We start from the raw sequence: 21,568 nt of genomic DNA, 5'->3' as shown, positions 1-21,568 counted from the left end.
AAAGGGAAATAGGAGTATTTGCATATTGAAAAACAACCCCATTTGCAGGGTTTAACTAGATTCAAATCAAAAAGGCAAAGGAAGAGGAAACAAAGAAAGGTACTCCTGTGGCGCCCTAGAAAGCAGATGTTCATTAGGGCCCAGACACACGGATGATGATCACCATGTGCTTATCTGAACGAGCTATCTTCAGAACACACAGTCAAATCAAATTTTGAAGGCTCAAAGGATATTCACTGAAGAATATCCCGAATTGCTGGGACATGAATTTGAATTTGGTGACAGAAACAGAGGGGTAGAAAAGAGCACCAGATATCACTCTCTGTCATTTGAAATCCTATTTGTATGCTAAGATATAATCTATTCTTTTAAAAAATAAGCAGTTGAAGTCAACATTTAAGATTTCTGCTATTAAAATTAAAATCTGAGAAACTATTACCAAGTAAGAAACACACATTTATGCCAATCAAAAAAAAAAAAAAACTTTTGTGATTATTTTTAGATAAATAATAATTTAGTGAAATATTCAAGAAACTGAAAAAATGGTCATATATGATTTTTAAATTTATGAGTGAACAAAACAAGTATGCAGCTTACCATTTCACTATGTCATATTTAAGTTCCAATCTTCTTTGGAGTACACATTTGGCATCAAAACACTTTTTATTCTGCTAATTATGTTCTCTTTTGCTCAAAGTCTTACATCATGTCTGTGCTTCTATAACACTTGTTGTTATTTAGCCAGTAAGTCGAGTTTGACTCTTTGCGACCCCATGAACTGTAGCTCACCAGGCTCCTCTGCCCATGAGCTTTCCCAGGCAAGAATACTTGAGTGAGTTGCCATTCCCTTCTCCAGGGGATTTTCCCAACCTAGGGATTGAACCCTGCTTGGCAGAATTCTTTACCATCAAGTCACCACCAAATACAATTTTATTTAAATTTTCCCTATAAAATTGGATAAGGAATCAGAAATAAAAATCTGATTCAAAGAGGGAACTGAAGTTAGCAAATTCTTAATCATAATCTATAAAGCAAAGATTTCTTTTTTTTACCCAAATTAAGTCAGACCCACTTGGTCCCTTATTTGGGCAGATGCAGTGGGAGTAGCTTGGAAGCAGCCATCACCCTGGCAGATCCACCAGGAGCACACGAACCCCTGGCTGCTCAGAATTCAGTGCACAGTGGGACTGCTGTCACTGTGCAGGAAGAAGAGGTAAAAGTAGAAATGGAGGAAAAAGGAAGGACGGAGGGTGGGAAAAGGAGATGAGAGAGAAGAAGCGCACTTGGGAGATCGCCCAAACCCATGGACTTCATCCCTCCTTTGCAGGCTCTTGGACCATGTCGAGCTCTTCACCTCAGAGTCAAGCCACAATCCACAAACAAATACCAAAGGATCCATGGTCTGAGTTGTCTTCTTAAGCACAGACTGGTTCCATTTTTGTCCTCTTTTCAGGGTAGGATTCTTAACCAGTGCTCCATAGGTTGAGTCTCAGTAAAAATCTGAGGTTAATGGGACTGTGCCATCATCAGATGCTCAAGGTTTGGTCCATCTTAGTCAAAGCTACGGTTTTTCCAGTAGTCATGTATGAATGTGAGAGTTGGACTATAAAGAAAGCTGAGCGCCAAAGAATTGATGCTTTTGAACTGTGGTGTTGGAGAAGACTCTTGAGAGTCGCTTGGACTGCAAGAAGATGCAACCAGTCCATTCTAAGGGAGATCAGTCCTGAATATTCATTGGAAGGACTGATGCTGAAGCTGAAACTCCAATACTTTGGCCACCTGATGTGAAAAACTGACTCATTTGAAAAGACCCTGATGCTGGGAAAGACTGAAGGTAGGAGGAGAAGAGGATGACAGAGGATGAGATGGTTGGATGGCATCACTGACTCAATGGACATGAGTTTGAGTAAGCTCTGGGATTTGGTGATGGACAGGGAGGCCTGGTGTGCTACAGTCTATGGGGTTGCAAAGAGTCCGACACGACTGAGCGACTGAACTGAACTGAAGAGTTATGAAGCACTGTCGGACCAGGACTTGCTGGAAATAGAAGTGATGGCACTGGATGATGATTTCTTTGTCTTTTGGTTTCTTTCTTGTTACCAGCCTCAAGAGCTGTTTGCCTGATTCAGTGCTACAGAAGAGGAGAGAAGTTGGCAAGGCTATAGTAATCTAGCCTGTGATGAGCTAGGGATGCAAAACCCTACTTCTTAGAATCTAGCCTTGAACTACTTTATAAAATTGAGGGTGGGCTAGGAGGAAGGAGAACAAGAGATTATCTGTGAGGCCAGCACAGGAAAAGAAAACAAGTATGTGGGGAGCTAGTCTCAGGAGTGAGGAGTGAGCAGGGCCCCCAAGGCTTAACCCAGCGAGAAGCTCTAACGCCCACAAGTCCCACTTCCACAAATCCCTGCCCCTTGTGACTTTACAAGCCATACCTCCCTCCTCTTCTTAAAACCAGTCCCCAGTCCAGTAAGCTCAAAAGCCCTGTTGAGGGACTACGGGGAGCTCCAGTCTTCCCACTGCCCCTCAGGTGAATTAAGAAAAACTTCTCACTACCCGCAAAAGGGGGCAAAGGGGGGGGGGGTACTCGGAGTTCCAACCCTGAATACTTACCCTCCTCCTCCAGGAAACATTGTTCCTTATGATGATTTGGTTCTATGCATGAGTGCATGCATGCTAAAGTTGCTTCAGTTGGCGTCAGACTCTGTGCAACCCTATGGGTTGCATTCTGCCAGGCTATCTGTCCATGGGATTCTCCAGGAAAGAACACTGGAGTGAGTTGCCATGTCCTTCCCAGGGAAGCTTGGCAGGTGGGTTCTTGACCACTAGCACCACCTGGGAAGCACATGTGGTAGGACCAATAATAACAACTATATGTGAACTATAAAGTGGGCTACTTTCACAGGCCCATATGGGTTGGCTGGGAACCCTTTAATGAAAGATAACAATTTATATATGAAATATACTAGATGAATTTCAAGTACTAAGTGATATGTGAACTTTTTGGAACAAAACTTATTGGAAACACAATTCATTTTTAAGATAAGCTATACCCAATCACAGAAAAATCACATAGCATTCTAAAAAATACCATTTGCCTAGCAATAGAATTTCTGTTAGAGAAGTTTCTCTTCTAGCCAGTTCTTTTTGTGTGTTGCTGTTGTTGTTAATAAAAGTATGCAAATAATCATGTAGAATAAAGCCCAAGAACTGATTGAGACAAGGAACTTTTTTTCTTAAGGCTTCCATTTTTTAAACAATGAAATTAATCAAAGTTGTGCTCTGTAGGTGGCAGAGGGGACTTTGGGAGTATTTCAGTTAAAGACCTGAAAATAAATACTGGCAAATTTTCCTTTCTATAAATGTCTGCATTTGTCAAAAGCCTGTTTGGTACTGAATCTAAATTACTGCTGAGAAGACAAAGGTAAAGTTGGTGGTATTACAAATTTCTGATATGATGTACTTCTCCTTGTAACCAAATATTTTATGAGACTTTATTTCAAACTGTGAAAATATTTCACTGTTATTCCACATACGAAGAAGGCTTTAGAGGTTTTTCAGCACAAATATTCTCTTAATTACAACTCTCAAAATTACCATGTTTAAAAAGTGTTAAATAGGGGGAATAGTATATTGTCATTTAAGGAGCTTAAGTACAATAGAAATGTAGGTTTATGATCTAAAATTCTTTTTTGGCAATTTTGATTTCCCTCCCAAAAAACTCAAGTTCAGAAAAAGCATAGAATTCTATGATGTATCCATCGAACTATGTCCATTCCAATTAGTAATTTTCAACTTATAAAAAACAAAATCAGTATCATATAAAGTGGATCTACCCACTTGGGAGAGCTGGGAAGATGATGTATTTTTTTCTTCAAGATTGGTAAAAATTATTCATGATATTTATGAAATAATCTTGTTTTGTTGCACAAAAACTCTTCCTGAAATCATCTTTTTTTTTTTTTCCTCGACCCAGTAGCCCAATAGCACGTGTTGTTCAAAGGGTAGTCCGAAGGGTGGGCTCAGTGTCCCACACTGAGGCCAGAGGATAATATGACTCCTGAAGGACTCAGACCCACTGCAAAGCTCATTTAAAAAATTAAAGCTAGAAAATGATGAAATAAAGAGAATAAAAAAACTATAATCTTAAAAGATCAGGAATAATTTAAAAATCTGTTATTTTCTGAAGAAATGTCAACTCACACTAAACACATTATCACCATGTAGATTGCAGGCACACAATGACGCCTAACAACTCCAAACAACACTAACAAATTAGAAGAAATAAACATCACTTCAAATGATAAAAGTAAAAGAATAAAAGTAAAATTTCCATATCACAATTATGTCATCATTTAAGGATTACATTTCCAGCCTGTCTCAACCCTAATAGGTGGGCTTAATAGTATATTCGTAAGCATAAAACTGGAAACATAATAATGTAAAATAAGGTAATTGAATATGAAACTTTGAGGAGAAGGAGTTAAGATAAAGTATGAAAAAGTGATATTCTTTAAAACTCTAAGTAGTCATAAGAGGATTACAGAGCAGAAAATAGAAAAAAAAAAATGGTGATTATCAATTTAAGAAATTTTCATTCATTAATCTAAAGCCCATTTCGCTATAAAATTCCCAGGTTTGTTGTAGCTTTTTTAACCACTTTACCTTTTCTCACAATACACATGACAGTTTTTAATCCCACATGTGGATCAGAGAGCCTTCCTGTCACTCAGACCCTTGGTTGGTATGCTGTCTTCCCAGGTGAACTATTTTGAAAATATTCTTTGCTTATGTCTTAAATGTGTCTATTCTGTCTTTGCTGGCAGCTGGACAGCAGGGACCAGATATGATACTCCCTTACCTTTCCCAGTACCCAAAGCAGACAATGGTGCTCTAGGGTGACTAAGGAAATACAATCACTTCGTTAGTATTATAACCCTTCAAGAGCCTAAGCAATTTCCCACAAACACCAGCTTCAAATTTAGCCTAATTCCAGAATAGAGCCATTGCAGGCAATCATCCACAAGACGTTGATTTTGTGTGTTTACAGTGAAAATGTTAGTCGATCAGTCATGTCCGACTCTTTGCAACCCCATGGACTATAGTCCACCAGGTTCCTCTACCCATGGCATTCTCCAGGCAAGCATACAGAAGTGGGTAGTCATTCCCTTCTCCAGAGGATCTTCCCAATCCAGGGACTGAACCCGAGTCTCCCACATTGTAGGCAGATTCTTTACCATCTGAGCCACCTGGAAAGCCACAGTACCAGATTTACAGGCAAGTTAATTGTTCATATTAGCATCTAATCTCTCTTTTAGAATCTAGCATTTCACATACATCATCCAGAAGACTGTTCTCCCTCCTCTAAAATGGCAAATGCATGCATTTAAGAATTAGCTAGAAGACAATATACGGAGAACAAGAATGTTCAGTTTTAGACTGAACAGTTTCTCCTCTTGGAGGTCTAGATGTTGATTTTTGTCCCCCTTTTCTTTCTCCCATCTTTGATACACTTTTTTTCCAATGCTTGTTTGAAAATGTTAAATATTCATATAATTATGTTAAGGAGACTAGGTACATTAAGCAAAAAGAAGGAATTCAATTATGTAAGATACATGTTTAGCTTGCTAGCTTGGCTGTCAGCATTCTCTCTCTTTACACCTTCCCCCACATATCTACCTGATTAAGAAATGACTTAGTTTCTGTTCTCAAATCTGTGTGTGTGTGCTCAAATCTGCATGTGTGTTTGACACATACACTCTATAAGAAGGCATTTTGCTGTGTATCATCGGACCAAACTCTGGGTGGTAAATGTTTGTATCATCCAACTGCTGCTTCTCCCAAGGCACAAGGTTTTACCACTTACTTGTTAAAACGATACAGCAGAGAAATCAGGACATTTACATTCATTCCACATAAAATCCCCAAGCCCAATGCTCAATTTTGAATATGCAGCATAATTGTGTACCAAATATTATGGCACTGAATTTAAATCACTGACATATCATTACTACATTTTCTTTAAGTAATGTTACATTGAATAAAACACCTCCACTTAAGAACAACTGAGTATGTTCCTGTTTATTCCTATAATATCCCAATGAATGTAATAAAAAACTAGGTAGCTAAATGTCATATTTAGGGTAATACACTTAGTAACACAGATAATTATAATTCTGAACAACTTGAGGCTAGTTTATATTTTAGTTATTATTCATTAAATGAATAAATGTTTTTACCACATCTGAAATATACTGGGGAAAAAAAAGGATTTTCTTGAAAATTAAGCAGAAAAAGTTTGAATTGTGTTGGTAGGGGCCAGTTGTAAGAGGCAAATACATGCTGAGTAACCAATTCATCACATGTAACATTTCCCTCTTTGATATAACACAATGAGGTCTTTTTTTCTGGTGCCATAGTCTTTAATAAAGACTGTAAAAAAAAAAAAAGGTACTTTGATTTCATAAATTAAGCATGGACGAATTGATATGTAATTCATCTTAGTGATCTTCATAAAATGAAAGTTTTCATTACAGGAACAAGATAAATTAAAATTCAAATCAAACTATATTGAGATTTCATTAGAAAATTAGGCTGGGTTATTATATTTGTAAATTTTGGTCTATAATTTTTTTCTGATCTAAGAAAATTTTGCATGTACTTATTCAGAATATAATAGTAACATGCATTTACTTAGCACCTAGTGTTCTGCAAATCAAATAAGAAATACGGACAGCTGATAGCCTTTGAAAAGAGATTCAACGTAGGATAAGGAGACCACGCTAGGGGAAAATAAACTTTAGGGGACTGAGAATCCAATAAAAAGCAAACTAGACAAGAAATCCCTCATTTTTAAAAAAATGAATGATATTTAGGTGTCCATATCATTTTAACTTCCATTCTAGATCTTCCTCACATAGTTTTTATTGGTTAAGAAGATATAGGGGAAAAAAGGAATTTTCATTTCTGGAAAACCCTTCTTTAGTAAAAAGAAAGGGGAAAAGGTCCTGCTGTCTAGCGTAAAGACCTAGAACTTAAAATTTCAGTCTTCATTAAGTAAGCTGGGGTAATTAATAGTTCCAAGAAACTATTAAGCAAAACACAAAGACTAAGCAACATATCAAAAAGCTTAAAACTTTTTGTCATGAAAGTGTATTACATGGGAATTGCCATATTTTAATTTAAATCTGAAGCCAAGATCACCATATATGTAAAGTATATCTGGTTATACTGATACTAAATAATTGATTGCTTTCCTCCTTTTCTTCACTTATCTTTTCCCTGTTCCATTCTAACAGTGTAAGATTTGGCTTCCAACATATAAAAAATAATAGATATTATGGCAATTTAAAAGAAATGGCTATCCAAGGGGAAGGATCCTATAATATTACGTTATAATGCATCTTCATTTTAGCATTTCCATGACCCTGAGTCTTCCAACACTACTTTCAGATAGCCACAATATCTCAGCCACTTATGAAAAGAAAGTATATTCTTCATATAAAATATTGTATTAATGTGTTGATGCATTTAAACAAACTTTATTCATTCCCCAAACACAGTTACTTCTCAGGACACAAAGCACCCCAAGTCTTAATATCATGCCACTGTACCTCCAATCCACCTTAATATACTCAGTAGTTCCATGTATCAAATCATGACCCCTAATTCCTAAAGAAACAGACTGATACAATATTCATGTGGTTACAACTAAGGAAAAATTAAAGAATTCAACAAAGCATTAATGTACCCAAAAATTCAATTCAGAAAAAGCTTTTTTCCTAGTAGTTTCATTAATAGAATACCAAATTATGTTGCTCAATATTTTTCAGATTTTTAGGCTAGGTTCAGGTATCTTCTCTGGCATACACCTACACAAAAATAGTTTTAAAACAAACATTTGTTTTAGAAAAAAACATTTTTCTAGTGTAGATCATCTCTTACACAAAACAATCTATGAATAAAGATCACAAATGAGTCAAATTGCTTGTAGATGGTACAAAATATCAACTAACCATTAAAGAACGTTTTGTACTTCCCTTTCTTCAAAAGAACTAGAATAAGTATTTCAATTCCCATAAATATTTGTATACATATATTGGTAGTAATATACATCATGGTATTTTTGAAACAAACAGAATTCAAGGGTTTCCTTTACGATAAGTGAAAATGTCTACATACAAAATTTTAATTAAAATATATCAAATTGTCAGAATGTTTCCTGTGTATCTGAAAAGTAGATACCAAATTTAACTTTCAATAATACACAATATCTCTTAATAATTTAGAAAATCCTTCAAAACAATACGTGCTTATACTTATGAAGCTACATCAACCTATATCTTAGAATGGATGTGTCAAGTGATAAAGAGACTCCTGCTGTGATAAGACCATCCTTACAGAGAAATACAAAAAACTCAACAAGCGTGTAAAATCAGGTTACTTGCAATCTCTGTTACTCTGCACTAAGGTATTATAAAAATTTTGGAGTCCTTCATTTCCACCCCGTGTCCAACCCTTCCATAATATCCTCTATTTTACTTTATGTTTATTGCATCTGTATTACTATTCTTTTTCTGTCAAAGCATAACGCACACAAATATGGTCACATGCTGTAACACAGCTCCATAATTTTTTGGTTACTAATTGTTAATAGAATGCAGAAGTAACTAATACGTTTCTATAGAGAAACATTACTAAATAAATTTTTCAAAACAGACTGATTGGATGATTAACATAAGAAAAATTATTTGACATATGATAACTTTTTAAAGTATGGTAACAAAACTGATTTTCAAGTGCCATTTTCATTGGTATCTATTCCTTTTGAGGAAAAGAAATCCCATCCATTTATTCTTTCTCGATTCAAAACAATCACATCCATCTCTTGATCACAAGGCTAAGTCAAATATCACTTGGTAAACGACCACACCATTCTTCAGTTTTTGATATAGCTTCCAAACAGAAGTTTCAAAACAACTCTGTCTAGCAAACACATCACTGTACTTTAAACGGTGATGCTACCTATCCCATATTTCAAGAGGGTTAGAACACAAACACACACAGAGGCAAGGATCATCACTGTAGACCACGGATACTACGTCAGTTTATTAACTCTTCAGGTAGAATAGGTTAACACTTGTTTTTAAACTAACTACAGATCAAATCAGGTCTCTATTTTTTTTAATGATTCACAATACCATGTTACCAAGAAATAGATTAGAAAAGGGAGGGGAAAAAAGGCTATGTGTACTGAATTATGCTTATCTAAAATCTGCATCTAGTCCTTTACATTTTAGGAGATGCCTCTTCTTGAGATAATCAAGATTCTTTACAACAGGGAATTTAGATTTAATTATCAAACTTTAATACCATGTTATATAGGTCAAGTGAGTATGTCTGTCTTTCTCCGGAAACAAAGAGATTCAGAGTAATAGGATTTCAGATTTCAGAGTAGAAACAGCAAGATATGTTTTGAGACTGTCATTTACTGTAACACAAATCAATATTAAATGCTTTATGCAGGAAGCACACTTTCAGAAAATGGGCCCTAAAGCTTTCTGGGATCCGACCCTAATTACTAGAGCAGGCTCTTGCCGTTTGTCTCTCTCTTCAATTATTTACGGGGCAAAAAAGAGCCAAATGGCATTGCATTAGCTATATTAAATACTATGTACTTGGTTTCTAACTTACTAATGGTACATAAAAATTACTAAGGTGAATGTGCCTGTAGAAACACAGTCTTTTTTTCTTCACCTGAGTGTATGGTATTTATTATTCATAAAGTTAAGTGTTGAACAGGCTGTCCTTTAGGTACCCAATGCTGCATAATTTAAACAAATGCATTAAACATATATGATATCTAAAAGGTAGTGCATTGATTACACCTCAAAATTTCTCCGAACAACTTATATGTACAATGTAGTTCACCAAAATATGGGTACCGCCCTCCAGTCCCTGAAAACAAATACAGAGGCTACCACACAAAAATGAGTAATGGGTATCCTTACTGCTACCATCTTGCTGCTTTCTGGCGATTATTGGGGAGGGGGTGAAAATGAGGTCCTTGAGGGCTAAAAAATTTCAGGTCTCTATGCGGAAGAGTGTCATTTTACCTACAGGGACACATGCAGAACGATGATGTAGGTACATAACATGGACCACACACACTGTAAGAAAGAAAGGCTTATCGAAGTTGAGTCAGAGATTCTCTGCACCAGGCCTGAATTGCCCTCTGCCAGCAAGCAGGGCATGATAACAACCTTCCAGAGAAAGTTCAGAGGCTGTACCCACACTTGATTCTTTTGTAATCTGGAAGGGCACCAGGAGTCCAGATAGGAGATGCTAACAGCTGACGACATTTTTTGCATCCAACTTTCGCCCTCCCAAACTGGAAAAAAGCTTCCAAAGCAGCGAAACCCTCACTTTTCATGGACCCAGTAATTTTTTAAAATGAGTTCAGAAGGCATCAAATTCTTATAGTAAAAATAAGATAGTTCCACTAACAACGTACCCAGGGTCCCTAGAAAGCCAGGCGCAATTTGTATGACTACATGTCATCTGCTGTGTTACTTAAGTATGTACCAAAGCCACTTCTGAGAAAGCACCACTGAAAATCGATCTGTAGGTAAACATATAAGGTAGCATTTTTCAAAACTAAATACGAAGTCACTTCTTTCTCTGCATCGAAATCTGCCCATTGTCCCTCCTTTGCAGAAGCTACAGGGAAGATTAAAAGGGACATCAATGAACGCTGAGTGAACTTTGGCCACTTTCCTACCCAAAACACCAGCGTAAAAGTAGAAATCAGTAACCAGGTGAAGTGCCACAGCGCACAAAGATCAAGGCGAGGGGCGGGCGCGCAGGGCCGGAGGCGGGGAGGGAAAAGTCCCGTCCCCCGCTGGAGCCCCAGTCATCGCGCGCGCGGGAGACTGAGGGGCGTCCCCGGGGGGCGGGAGGTTCGGCGCCACTCCGAGGGAAGCCGAGAGTTACCGCTCGCCGGGCGAGGCCCAGGAGAAGGGGTCGAAGATCTGCGCCGCCAGCGGGACCCGCGGCCGAGCAGCCTACGCTCGGCGAGGGGCGCCGCTCGGCCCGCGACCCTCCCCGCCTCCCGGGCCAGGAAGGGGCCGGCGGCTCTTTCCTGTCTAGTCTTTCCCCCCGAGGCTTTCTGTAACCCGATCCCCGCACTCAGTTCCGCGGGCAGCAGCCGCCCAGCGCGCCGCCCGGCTGCGCCCAGGCCAGCGCTATAGTTAGCAACCTTCCATCAACTCCACCGGGGGCGGCGGGAGCTCGCCGCTCGCCCCTCCCGGACCCGAGCAGCGTGCGCCCCGGGCGCCCCCCATCCCCGGCGCCCCTTTACCTTCGCTTGAAGATACTGGGGGTAGTAGTAGGTGGCGTACTGAGGGTACATCTGCTGTTTCCACACTTTGCCCATGAAGCTGGAAGGGAGCCTGCCGTGCAGGGTCGCGGGCACTTTGGGGTTTCCAAGTCTCGATCTCTCCTGCCTCTCCCTTTCCGGCGGCGGCGGCGGCGGCTGCCGCTGCTCCACCTCCCAGCCCGGACCAGACGTCCTCCTCCTCCTTCTCCTCCTCCTCCTCCTTCTTCTCCTCCCAGACACAGAGAAAGAGACTGCAGAGCGCAGAGGGCACCCCGGACAGGGCGCTCCCAAGGAGTTGCCTCCCGGAGCCCGACTGCTCCGGGGCTGCCAAGGGCTGGCGCGCTGGCCGCGCTCCGCTCTGGCGAGCAGGCTGAGCGGGGCCGGGAGGTGATCAATACAAGTGGAAAGTGCTGCGGCGGCGGCGGCAGCGGCGGCAGCGCTCGGTGCCAGGCGGCATCTGGGGTGGGTGCGCCCGATTGGGAGAGGGGAGAGGGGCTGGCGTGCCGAGGCCGTGGGGGAAGGGCGGCGGGGGCGGGGCTTGGGCGCCGCGGATCCGGGACCCGCTGGAGGTGAGGGCTGAGTTTTAACCACTCCTCACCTCCCGGGCTCCGCGTAGGACGGACCGAAACCTTAGGAGCCTGGATCGCTTTGTGTTGGGGGTGGAGTGTGGGGGTAGACTGGAGGGACCCAGCTTAAGAACTGCGGAGTGGACACCTTGTTTGCTTTCATGAGTTTTATCTCCTTTAGGAGAGGGGAGGGGAGGAAAGGGGAGAAAGAGGAAGAAATCTGATTAATCTCTCACTTACCCCCACCCAGTGATTTTTTTTCCCCACAAGAGAAGAAAAATGATTTAGTGCCCAACCACAAAGCTGCAGTGAGGACACCTGGGTTCGGTTCCCCCATCCCTCCTCCCAGGCCTAATTTTCTAGTTGACCTTGGGAGGGTTAGTGTCCTTCGGTTTGGTTTTCCCAGATGTGAGAGGTGAAACCCTGCCCTCTGCACAGGAGGAGGCAAAACGCGCGGGGGGTTGGGGGGCGGGGGGTTCGCGCGCGCGAGTACACACACACACACACACACACACATACACACACACACACCGTCACACCAATATACGGATCCTTCTGAGGGGGAGATGTCGCAAAGAGGCAGAATGTTATTATTAGAGGACACAATATAGACATCAGCTTTTCTCTGCCTGTTTCTAATGCTGCCAGACAGTCTGTCAACTCCCACTCAGGAGCAAGGAAACTCCCTGAGTTTGGAATATTTTAAGGCCATTTTGAAAGTCACGCTGGCATATTGTTGCAGTGTGCTTCGGTGACATATTAAAATCAATCTCTCCTTTTCTGCCTCTCCATCTCCTGATTGTCACAGCTCCAAACAGCCCCAGACAGCTGTGGTTCAGTGCACTACGTAACTGGATACAATTTAATGGAGTTAATTGGTCCCTGAAGCTCCCTGTAGAAGACTTTTTACATTCTAGCTCAACAAGAGATAATACCAAAATGTACAAATAGGATAAGTAAGAAATCACGTTCAAGTTGAAGTTGTTGCTCATCTAATAAAGGGTAATGAAAAATTAATTTGCTATTAAATAGACCTTGATTACTCTGTTTTGTCATTCTGGATTTCCAAGAGTCTGTTTTCATAATAGCCCAAAGGTAAATCAAGCTGAAATGAAATGCTTGATTTTGTCAAAGTTACATTTTTGTCTGATTACATTTCAAACAGTTTAGTAAGATACTTTAAAAACAATGCAATAGTGAAGTGAAGCCTTTATTATCTTTATAATATCTTTATTATCTTTATATTGTGATTTAGACAAATGTCTACGTTAAACATTTTGAAAAAAACAATATAAGTTCATATGAGAATATTTTGGATATGCCAGGAGGCAAATCACACTCTCATAAAAAAATAATAATAATAACAGTTAACCCATGTGAAACCCTATAGGGAAACTAGTATTTACTGAGCTTCCGCTGTATGGTGGATCCTGTTGAAGTTAATAACAGTCTGAAGAGTGGGGTAGTTCATTGTCTAGCTAGGGGTTAAAAATAGTTCTTTATACTGTTTCACTGTGGGACCTTTTAATGTATTTGATAAGAGAATGGACATGAACTAACCAGCATTAAGAGCCTAGCAGGACTAGGAATGGTTTAGAGGAGTGACTGAAGGAAGAGAACAGATTAAGAACAGTTTCAGGGGTGCTAGGCATCAGTTGATAAACGAAATGACCAAACTTAGACTGCTCTACTTTTTTCTGGATGATGAAAATTCGGTCTGTTTTACAGATCCCAGCAGTACACCCACAATTATGTAGACACTTGATTTATGACTGTGTTAGTATTGCAGTGCAGTGGAGAAAGAATGAGCTTTTCAATAAATGGTTTTGGGTCAATTGGCTGTCCATATGGAAAAATGAAATTGGAGTCCTGTTTCACAAAAGGAGAAGAAAGAAGTTTAAATGAATTAAAGGCCTAGATGTAAAAAAAAAAAACACTGTAAAGCTGTTAGAAGACAATATAGAAAATATCTGTATCACATTGAAGTAGGGAATATTTCTTTAATAAGGTAACCAAGACTGCAAAATTGATCAGTTTGACTATATTGATTAAAATTCAAAAATGATTAAATTTGATTCATCAAAGGATTCTATAAAGAAAGTGAAAATGCAAGCCACAAAGTTATTTGCAATCCATATGAACTATAAAAGGCTAACAGGATATATAAAGAACTTTCTGAAATCAGTTTTAAAAAGAGAAACGTTAAAATGTGAGCAAAAGAATTGAGCAAAAGAATGAATGTGTCTATTTCATAGAGGAGGAAGCACAAATATCACTATAACACTTGAAGAGATAGTCACGCATGTATGCATGCTAAATCAATTCAACCGTGTCTGACTCTTTAAGACCCTATGGACTATAGCCCGAAGGCTTCTCTGTCCATGGGATTCTCCAGGCAAGAATAGTGGAATGAATTGCTTACGTCCTCCAGGGTATAATCCCAATCCAGGGATAGAAACCATGTCTCCTGCGGCTCCTGCATTGTAGGTGGATTCTTTACCCCTGAGCCACTGGGTAAGCCAAGTAATAAAGGAAATGCAAATTTAAATAATAAGATACCATTTCACAATCACCAGATTGGCAAAAATTTAAGAACTCTGAAAATATTAAGAGTAGGTAAAGATGTATAAAAGGGGAATATCTCAAGAACAATGCTTACTGGAAGAAATGTAAACTGGTACATCTGCTGCTTTAGAAACCATTTTGACATTTCCCAATTTATTTGCATGTATCATGGATGTGAGAGTTGGACTGTGAAGAAGGCTGAGCGCCGAAGAATTGATGCTTTTGAACTGTGGTGTTGGAGAAGACTCTTGAGAGTCCCTTGGACTGCAAGGAGATCCAACCAGTCCATTCTGAAGATCAGCCCTGGGATTTCTTTGGAAGGAATGATGCTAAAGCTGAAACTCCAGTACTTTGGCCACCTCATGCCAAGAGTTGACTCATTGGAAAAGACTCTGATGCTGGGAGGGATTGGGGGCAGGAGGAAAAGGGGACAGCAGAGGATGAGATGACTGGATGGCATCACTGACTCGATGGACGTGAGTCTGAGTGAACTCTGGGAGTTGGTGATGGACAGGGAGGCCTGGCGTGCTGCGATTCATGGGGTCGCAAAGAGTCGGACACAACTGAGCAACTGATCTGATCTGATGACACAGTAATTTTATTTGTGAGTGTCCATCACTTTGTCTATCTGTGTACCAAGAGAAATGTACAGGAATGTTCATCATATACTGAATAAGTCAAATATACAAAATAAGTCAAATGTCTACCACCTGTAGAATGGATAAAAATGGCTGTGGTACATGCCTACAATGGAAAACTTTGCAGCACTGAAAATTAATAAACTACAGTTAAAAACAGCAACACAGATCATTTCAAAATTGATGTTGCAAGAAGTTAGTCAACATAAAGCATGATTCCATTTGTATGAAGTTGAAAAACAGAAAAAATAAATGAATAGTATGTTGTGTAAGAGTAAGTACAAGAGTAGTGTTTTTAAAACTATAAAGAAAAACAAGGGGATTATAACATAAAATTCATAACTATGGTTTTCTCTGAGGGAGAAGAGTGTAATGTTCAGGGATGGACAGAAGTGGACTTGCAGAGATGGCAATTGTTCGTGTTTTGCACTGTGTTGTGGACATGTAACAATATATTTCAATACTTTTCTTTAAGTGGTTCCTAGACACTTTTGTGGGGAGGGCAATGGCAACCCACTCCAGTATTCTTGCCTGGAAAATCCCATGGACAGAGGAGCCTGGTAGGCGGCAGTCCATGGGGTCGCTAGGAGTCGGACATGACTGAGCGACTTCACTTTCACTTTTCACTTTCATGCATTGGAGGAGGAAATGGCAACCCACTCCAGTGTTCTTGCCTGGAGAGTCCCAGGGACGGGGGAGCCTGGTGGGCTGCCGTCTCTGGGGTCGCACAGAGTCGGACACGACTGAAGTGACTTAGCAGCAGCAGCAGCAGCAGCCACGTTTGTATGTTTACTGTATTTCATACTAAAACATTTTAAAAACAAAATTCAACATTTAATTTTGTTTATGATCTTTTTCAAACATGTACAGAAAGAATAGACCAATGATCCCTTTGTTCCTAACACTCTGCTCCAACATTTATCAACATTTTGTCATTCTTGTTTCTCTCTCTCCCTCCCTCAAACCCTCTCTCTCACACACATACACACAGCCTTTTTAATTTTTCTGCAGTGTTTTAAAGCAAAACCCAAACATTGTATCACTTCACCTGCAACACTTTGGGTGTCTACCTCTAACAAATAGGAACTTTTAAAAACACAATATCAGATCCCCTCTAACAAAGTTGATAACAGACACTTTGTTAAGATCATCTACTACTCAGTTTCTGCTCATTTCTCTCCAGTTATCTAAAAATCACTTTTTGTAGTTCATTTGCTTGTCATTGTTCAGTATCTAAGTTGTGTCCTTGGGAACCCCATAAACAGTTTAAAAAAGTTCATTGGCTTAAATCAGAATGAAACAATGCCTGTATGTTACATTTGGTTGATGTGTCTCTTAAGCTTCCTTTACTATATAAAAGTTCACCCCTACTCATTTTCTAAATTGATGTATATTTGTTAAAGAAATCGAGTCATTTGTCCCATAGAATTTCCTACATGGCTTATTGCAACCTCATGGTGTCATTTACAGAGAAGGCAATGGCACCCCACTCCAGTACTCTTGCCTGGAAAATCCCATGGACAGAGGAGCCTGGTAGGCGGGAGTCCATGGGGTCGCCAAGAGCTGGACTCGACTGAACGACTTCACTTTCACTTTTCACTTTCATGCATTGGAGAAGGAAATGGCAACCCACTCCAGTGTTCTTGCTTGGAGAATCCCAGGGACTGGGGAGCCTGGTGGGCTGCCATCTATGGGGTCGCACACAGACGAAGCGATTGATTATATTCTTTGCAGCCAAAGATGGAGAAGCTCTATACAGTCAACAAAAACAAGACCAGGAGCTGACTGTGGCTCAGATCATGAACTCCTTATTGCCAAATTCAGACTTAAGTTGAAGAAAGTAGGGGAAACCACTAGACCATTCAGGTATGAACTAAATCAAATCCCTTATGAGTATACAGTGGAAGTGAGAAATAGATTTAAGGGCCTAGATCTGATAGAGTGCCTGATGAACTATGGAATGAGGTTCGTGACATTGTACAGGAGACAGGGATCAAGACCATCCCCATGGAAAAGAAATGCAAAAAAGCAAAATGGCTGTCTGGGGAGGCCTTACAAATAGCTGTGAAAAGAAGAGAAGCGAAAAGCAAAGTAGAAAAGGAAAGATTTAAACATCTGAATGCTGAGTTCCAAAGAATAGCAAGAAGAGATAAGAAAGCCTTCCTCAGTGATCAATGAAAAGAAATAGAGGAAAACAACAGAATGGGAAAGACTAGAGATCTCTTCAAGAAAATTAGGGATACTGAGGGAACATTTCAGGCAAAGATGGGCTCGATAAAGGACAGAAATGGTATGGACCCAACAGAAGCAGAAGATATTAAGAAGAGGTGGCAAGAATACACAGAAGAACTGTACAAAAAAGATCTTCACGACCCAGATAATCACGATGGTGTGATCACTGACCTGGAGCCAGACATCCTGGAATGTGAAGTCAAGTGGGCCTTAGAAAGCATCACTACGAACAAAGCTAGTGGAGGTGATGGAATTCCAGTTGAGCTATTTCAAATCCTGAAAGATGATGCTGTGAAAGTGCTTCACTCAATATGCCAGCAAATTTGGAAAACTCAGCAGTGGCCACAGGACTGGAAAAGGTCAGTTTTCATTCCAATCCCAAAGAAAGGCAATGCCAAAGAATGCTCAAACTACCGCACAATTGCACTCATCTCACACGCTAGTAAAGGAATGCTCAAAATTCTCCAAGCCAGGCTTCAGCAATACGTGAACCGTGAACTTCCTGATGTTCAAGCTGGTTTTAGAAAAGGCAGAGGAACCAGAGATCAAATTGCCAACATCTGCTGGATCATGGAAAAAGCAAGAGAGTTCCAGAAAAACATCTACTTTTGCTTTATTGACTATGCCAAAGCCTCTGACTGTGTGGATCACAATAAACTGTGGGAAATTCTGAAAGAGATGGGAATACCAGACCACCTGACCTGCCTCTTGAGAAATTTGTATGCAGGTCAGGAAGCAACAGTTAGAACGGACGTGGAACAACAGACTGGTTCCAAATAGGAAAAGGAGTACATCAAGGCTGTATATTGTCACCCTGCTTATTTAACTTCTATGCAGAGTACATCATGAGAAACGCTGGGCTGGAAGAAGCACAAGCTGGAATCAAGTTTGCCGGGAGAAATATCAATAACCTCAGATATGCAGATGACACCACCCTTATGGCAGAAAGTGAAGAGGAACTCAAAAGCCTCTTGATGAAAGTGAAAGAGGAGAGTGAAAAAGTTGGCTTAAAGCTCAACATTCAGAAAACGAAGATCATGGCATCCAGCCCCATCACTTCATGGGAAATAGGTGGAGAAACAGTGGAAACAGTGTCAGACTATATTTTTCTGGGCTCCAAAATCACTGCAGATGGTGACTGCAGCCATGAAATTAAAAGATGCTTACTCCTTGGAAGGAAAGTTATGACCAACCTAGATAGCATATTCAAAAGCAGAGACATTACTTTGCCAACAAAGGTTCGTCTAGTCAAGTCTATGGTTTTTCCTGTGGTCATGTATGGGTGTGAGAGTTGGACTGTGAAGAAGGCTGAGCGCCGAAGAATTGATGCTTTTGAACTGTGGTGTTGGAGAAGACTCTAGAGAGTCCCTTGGACTGCAAGGAGATCCAACCAGTCCATTCTGAAGGAGATCAGCCCTGGGATTTCTTTGGAAGGATGATGCTAAAGCTGAATCTCCAGTACTTTGGCCACCTCATGTGAAGAGTTGATTCACTGGAAAAGACTCTGATGCTGGGAGGGATTGGGGGCAGGAGGAAAAGGGGACGGCAGAGGATGAGATGACTGGATGGCATCACTGACTCAATGGACGTGAGTCTGAGTGAACTCCGGGAGTTGGTGATGGACAGGGAGGCCTGGCGCGCTGCGGTTCATGGGGTCGCAAAGGGTCGGACACGACTGAACGACTGAACTGAACTGAACTGAACTGAAGCGACTTAGCAGTAGCAGGTGTCATTTAAGGTTGAAAGTTAGTTACAGAGGTTTAATTACATGCAGGTTCACTTTTTTGGAGGGCAAAGAGCAATTCATAGCTGGTGCTAAACACACATAGGTGGTGTGATGTCTATCACATCAACAGAGACATATACAGTCTGGCTGTCTCACTTTTAGTGATAAGATCAATCAGAAGTTCAGGTATTATCAGTTTTATTTTTCCATTAAAAAGTTCCATGGTTTTAGAAGGCATTCATGAGTGTTACCTCAATTCGTTATTTCAGTAGGAGTTATAGAACTGTGGGTTTTATAGTTTTTCCATTCCTTCTGTACTTATTAGTTGGAAATTGTCTATGGAGGAGAATTTTCTCTCTTCAATTCTTTGGTTAACTTGAAATACAATTAGCACAGGAAGAGTGCTATAAGGGTAAATTTCCCCTTATTCACCAAGTTTCAGAATAATAAGTTGATGTTGTAAGAAACTCCAGAGCTTACCAGTTTTAAGTAACAACATTCTGAACTTATGGATTTTTATATGTTTGATTTGTTTCAATCCATCACAGTCATTATTCTTGTTATGCTCAAACTGTCCCATTTTTCAGCCAATGGGAAACCCTGGCTTGGTGTTTGTTTTTTTTTTTTTTTACCAGATCGCAATAGTCTTTGACATGGGTTCAGAGAATGAGATGGTTGCATGGCATCATTGACTCAATGCACATGAGTTTGAGCAAACTCTGGCAGACAGTGAACACCAGGAAAGCTTGGCATGCTACAACCCATGGAGTCACAAAGAATCAGACACAACTGAATGAGTGAATAACAACAAATAGTCTTTGATAGATTTTTTTTGCTTTCCAGCATAAGATTGTCCTAGGTTCTTGTACAGCTCATGCCTAAACCTGGATCAGCTATTTCTCTTTAAAAAAAAAAAAAAAGAGCCCACATCAGCTTGCTCTTAATAATTTTTTTATTATGAAAAATTTTTTGAATGTGTTTTATCCTTATTACATTTGGGGGCAGGAGCTCATGAGCTATTCTTTATGAAATTTGTGCCAAGATGATCCTTAGGAGAACATGAGCTATTGAGTGATTTTCCTCAAGAGAAGTTATATATTTATACCTTCACCAACATTTAAGAAGCATCCTTTATGAACAGGACACTGGGGATACAGTGTTCACTTGCATGGAGTGTATGGCCCAGTGAGACAGACAGAGATAAAACAATAATAAATTGTGATAAAGTCTGTGAAGAAACCAACAAGCTAATGGGAGCAGAGTAACTTTGTGGGAGTTGGGTTAGGAATTTTAAGTAGTCAGGGAGAACCACTTAGAGGAGACATGATGAATGAGAGTGGGTCAGCCATAAGAAACTTGTAGGAGGTGAAAGGTGAGGGTGAAGTCCTTGTAGAAACAACCCCAAGTTAAAGATTTTGAGGCATGCATTGTCCCATCCAAGCTCTCCAATCTGGTTTCACTTATAACCAAAGGTAAACTTTTTCTTTTTTAAACAGTTAATCAGAAGTGAACCAAATAAATGAGCACTGATGAATGCCTTTGTTCTAATGCTGTTTGTCAGAGAGTATCGAAACAATTGTTGGACAAAATTGGAAATTTTGTTACAAAAAGTCCCTATGCTAGAGCATCGGTAAATTGGAAATGGGTTTTAGATTCATTAGAAGGACTTCATGGAGAACTTGGAGAATTTTCTTCCACACTAGGTGACTAGGTGATGTCTGTAACACATTTACTGAACACTTAAGACAGAAAGGTCATATAGCTTTTGCAAGGTGAAAGTGTAACTGACATACATGTTAGAGTTCTTAGAGGGTTAAACAAACAGGAGAGTAGATAAAAGGGAACCAGTGGTAATAATGTACAATGGAGTTTTGTCTTGAATAGGGAATTGTTTTACAGTCTTCAGGGAAGGTATGTATAAATCATTGTCTAGCCTGATGTTTCTCAGGTATTTATCCAAATACTTTATTTTGTGGAGTCCTGTCTTAAGAAACTAAAGTTTTGCTAGTTTTTAAAGTAGGAATATACTTTAACATTTCTTCCATCAAAGTGAAACACAAATTTAAAATTTCACAGAATGCATCCCTTATACTCCATCAGAGTTTGAGAAGCATTGCTTAGTTCACAGTTTTCTTTTTTTAATCACAGCTCAAAATTCCCTCCCTGACTAGACCTTCCCATTTTCCCAGATTCATTTCCCTCTACTACATTGCCTTGTGGCTTGTAGTTCTTTCCTCGCCTCCATGCCTGCGCCTTCTAAACTCACCAAATTGTTGTACATCTCCAAACTTTTTCTGATCCATCTGCCTGGAGGGTCTTTTACCTTTCTTCATGTGGTCTACTCTTACCCTTTAAGACAGCTCCATCATGACTTCCTTCAACCACCAGGTTGGACTGAATGCCTCTCCCATGGTACCCAGTCTGAACCTCCTTCTGAACAGCAATTATCCAATTAACATGCACA

General features: G+C 40.1%; 1 protein-coding gene across 7 annotated transcripts in view; it reads right to left on the bottom strand.

Annotated features, from left to right (window-relative positions):
* Positions 1 to 11,968, bottom strand: part of RBMS1 (RNA binding motif single stranded interacting protein 1) — a 220,137-nt gene extending 208,169 nt beyond the window's left edge. For 3 of the 7 annotated variants that reach the window (XM_070767538.1, XM_019971918.2, XM_070767541.1), the window contains exon 1: positions 11,360 to 11,861. In XM_070767538.1, coding sequence (XP_070623639.1) covers positions 11,360 to 11,434 — 75 coding nt within the window. In that variant the 5' untranslated portion in view covers positions 11,435 to 11,861. Of the gene's footprint in view, positions 1 to 11,359 lie in introns of all 7 variants that reach the window. The other 4 variants (XM_019971928.2, XM_019971937.2, XM_019971894.2 and 1 more) reach the window with 3 other exon arrangements.
* Between the last annotated feature and the right edge of the window lie 9,600 nt (positions 11,969 to 21,568).

The sequence above is a fragment of the Bos indicus genome, chromosome 2, assembly GCF_029378745.1.
Source record: "Bos indicus isolate NIAB-ARS_2022 breed Sahiwal x Tharparkar chromosome 2, NIAB-ARS_B.indTharparkar_mat_pri_1.0, whole genome shotgun sequence".
Taxonomy (NCBI): domain Eukaryota; kingdom Metazoa; phylum Chordata; class Mammalia; order Artiodactyla; family Bovidae; genus Bos; species Bos indicus.
Note: the sequence above shows the minus strand (reverse complement) of the source record. Positions and strands in the feature narration are given on the sequence as shown.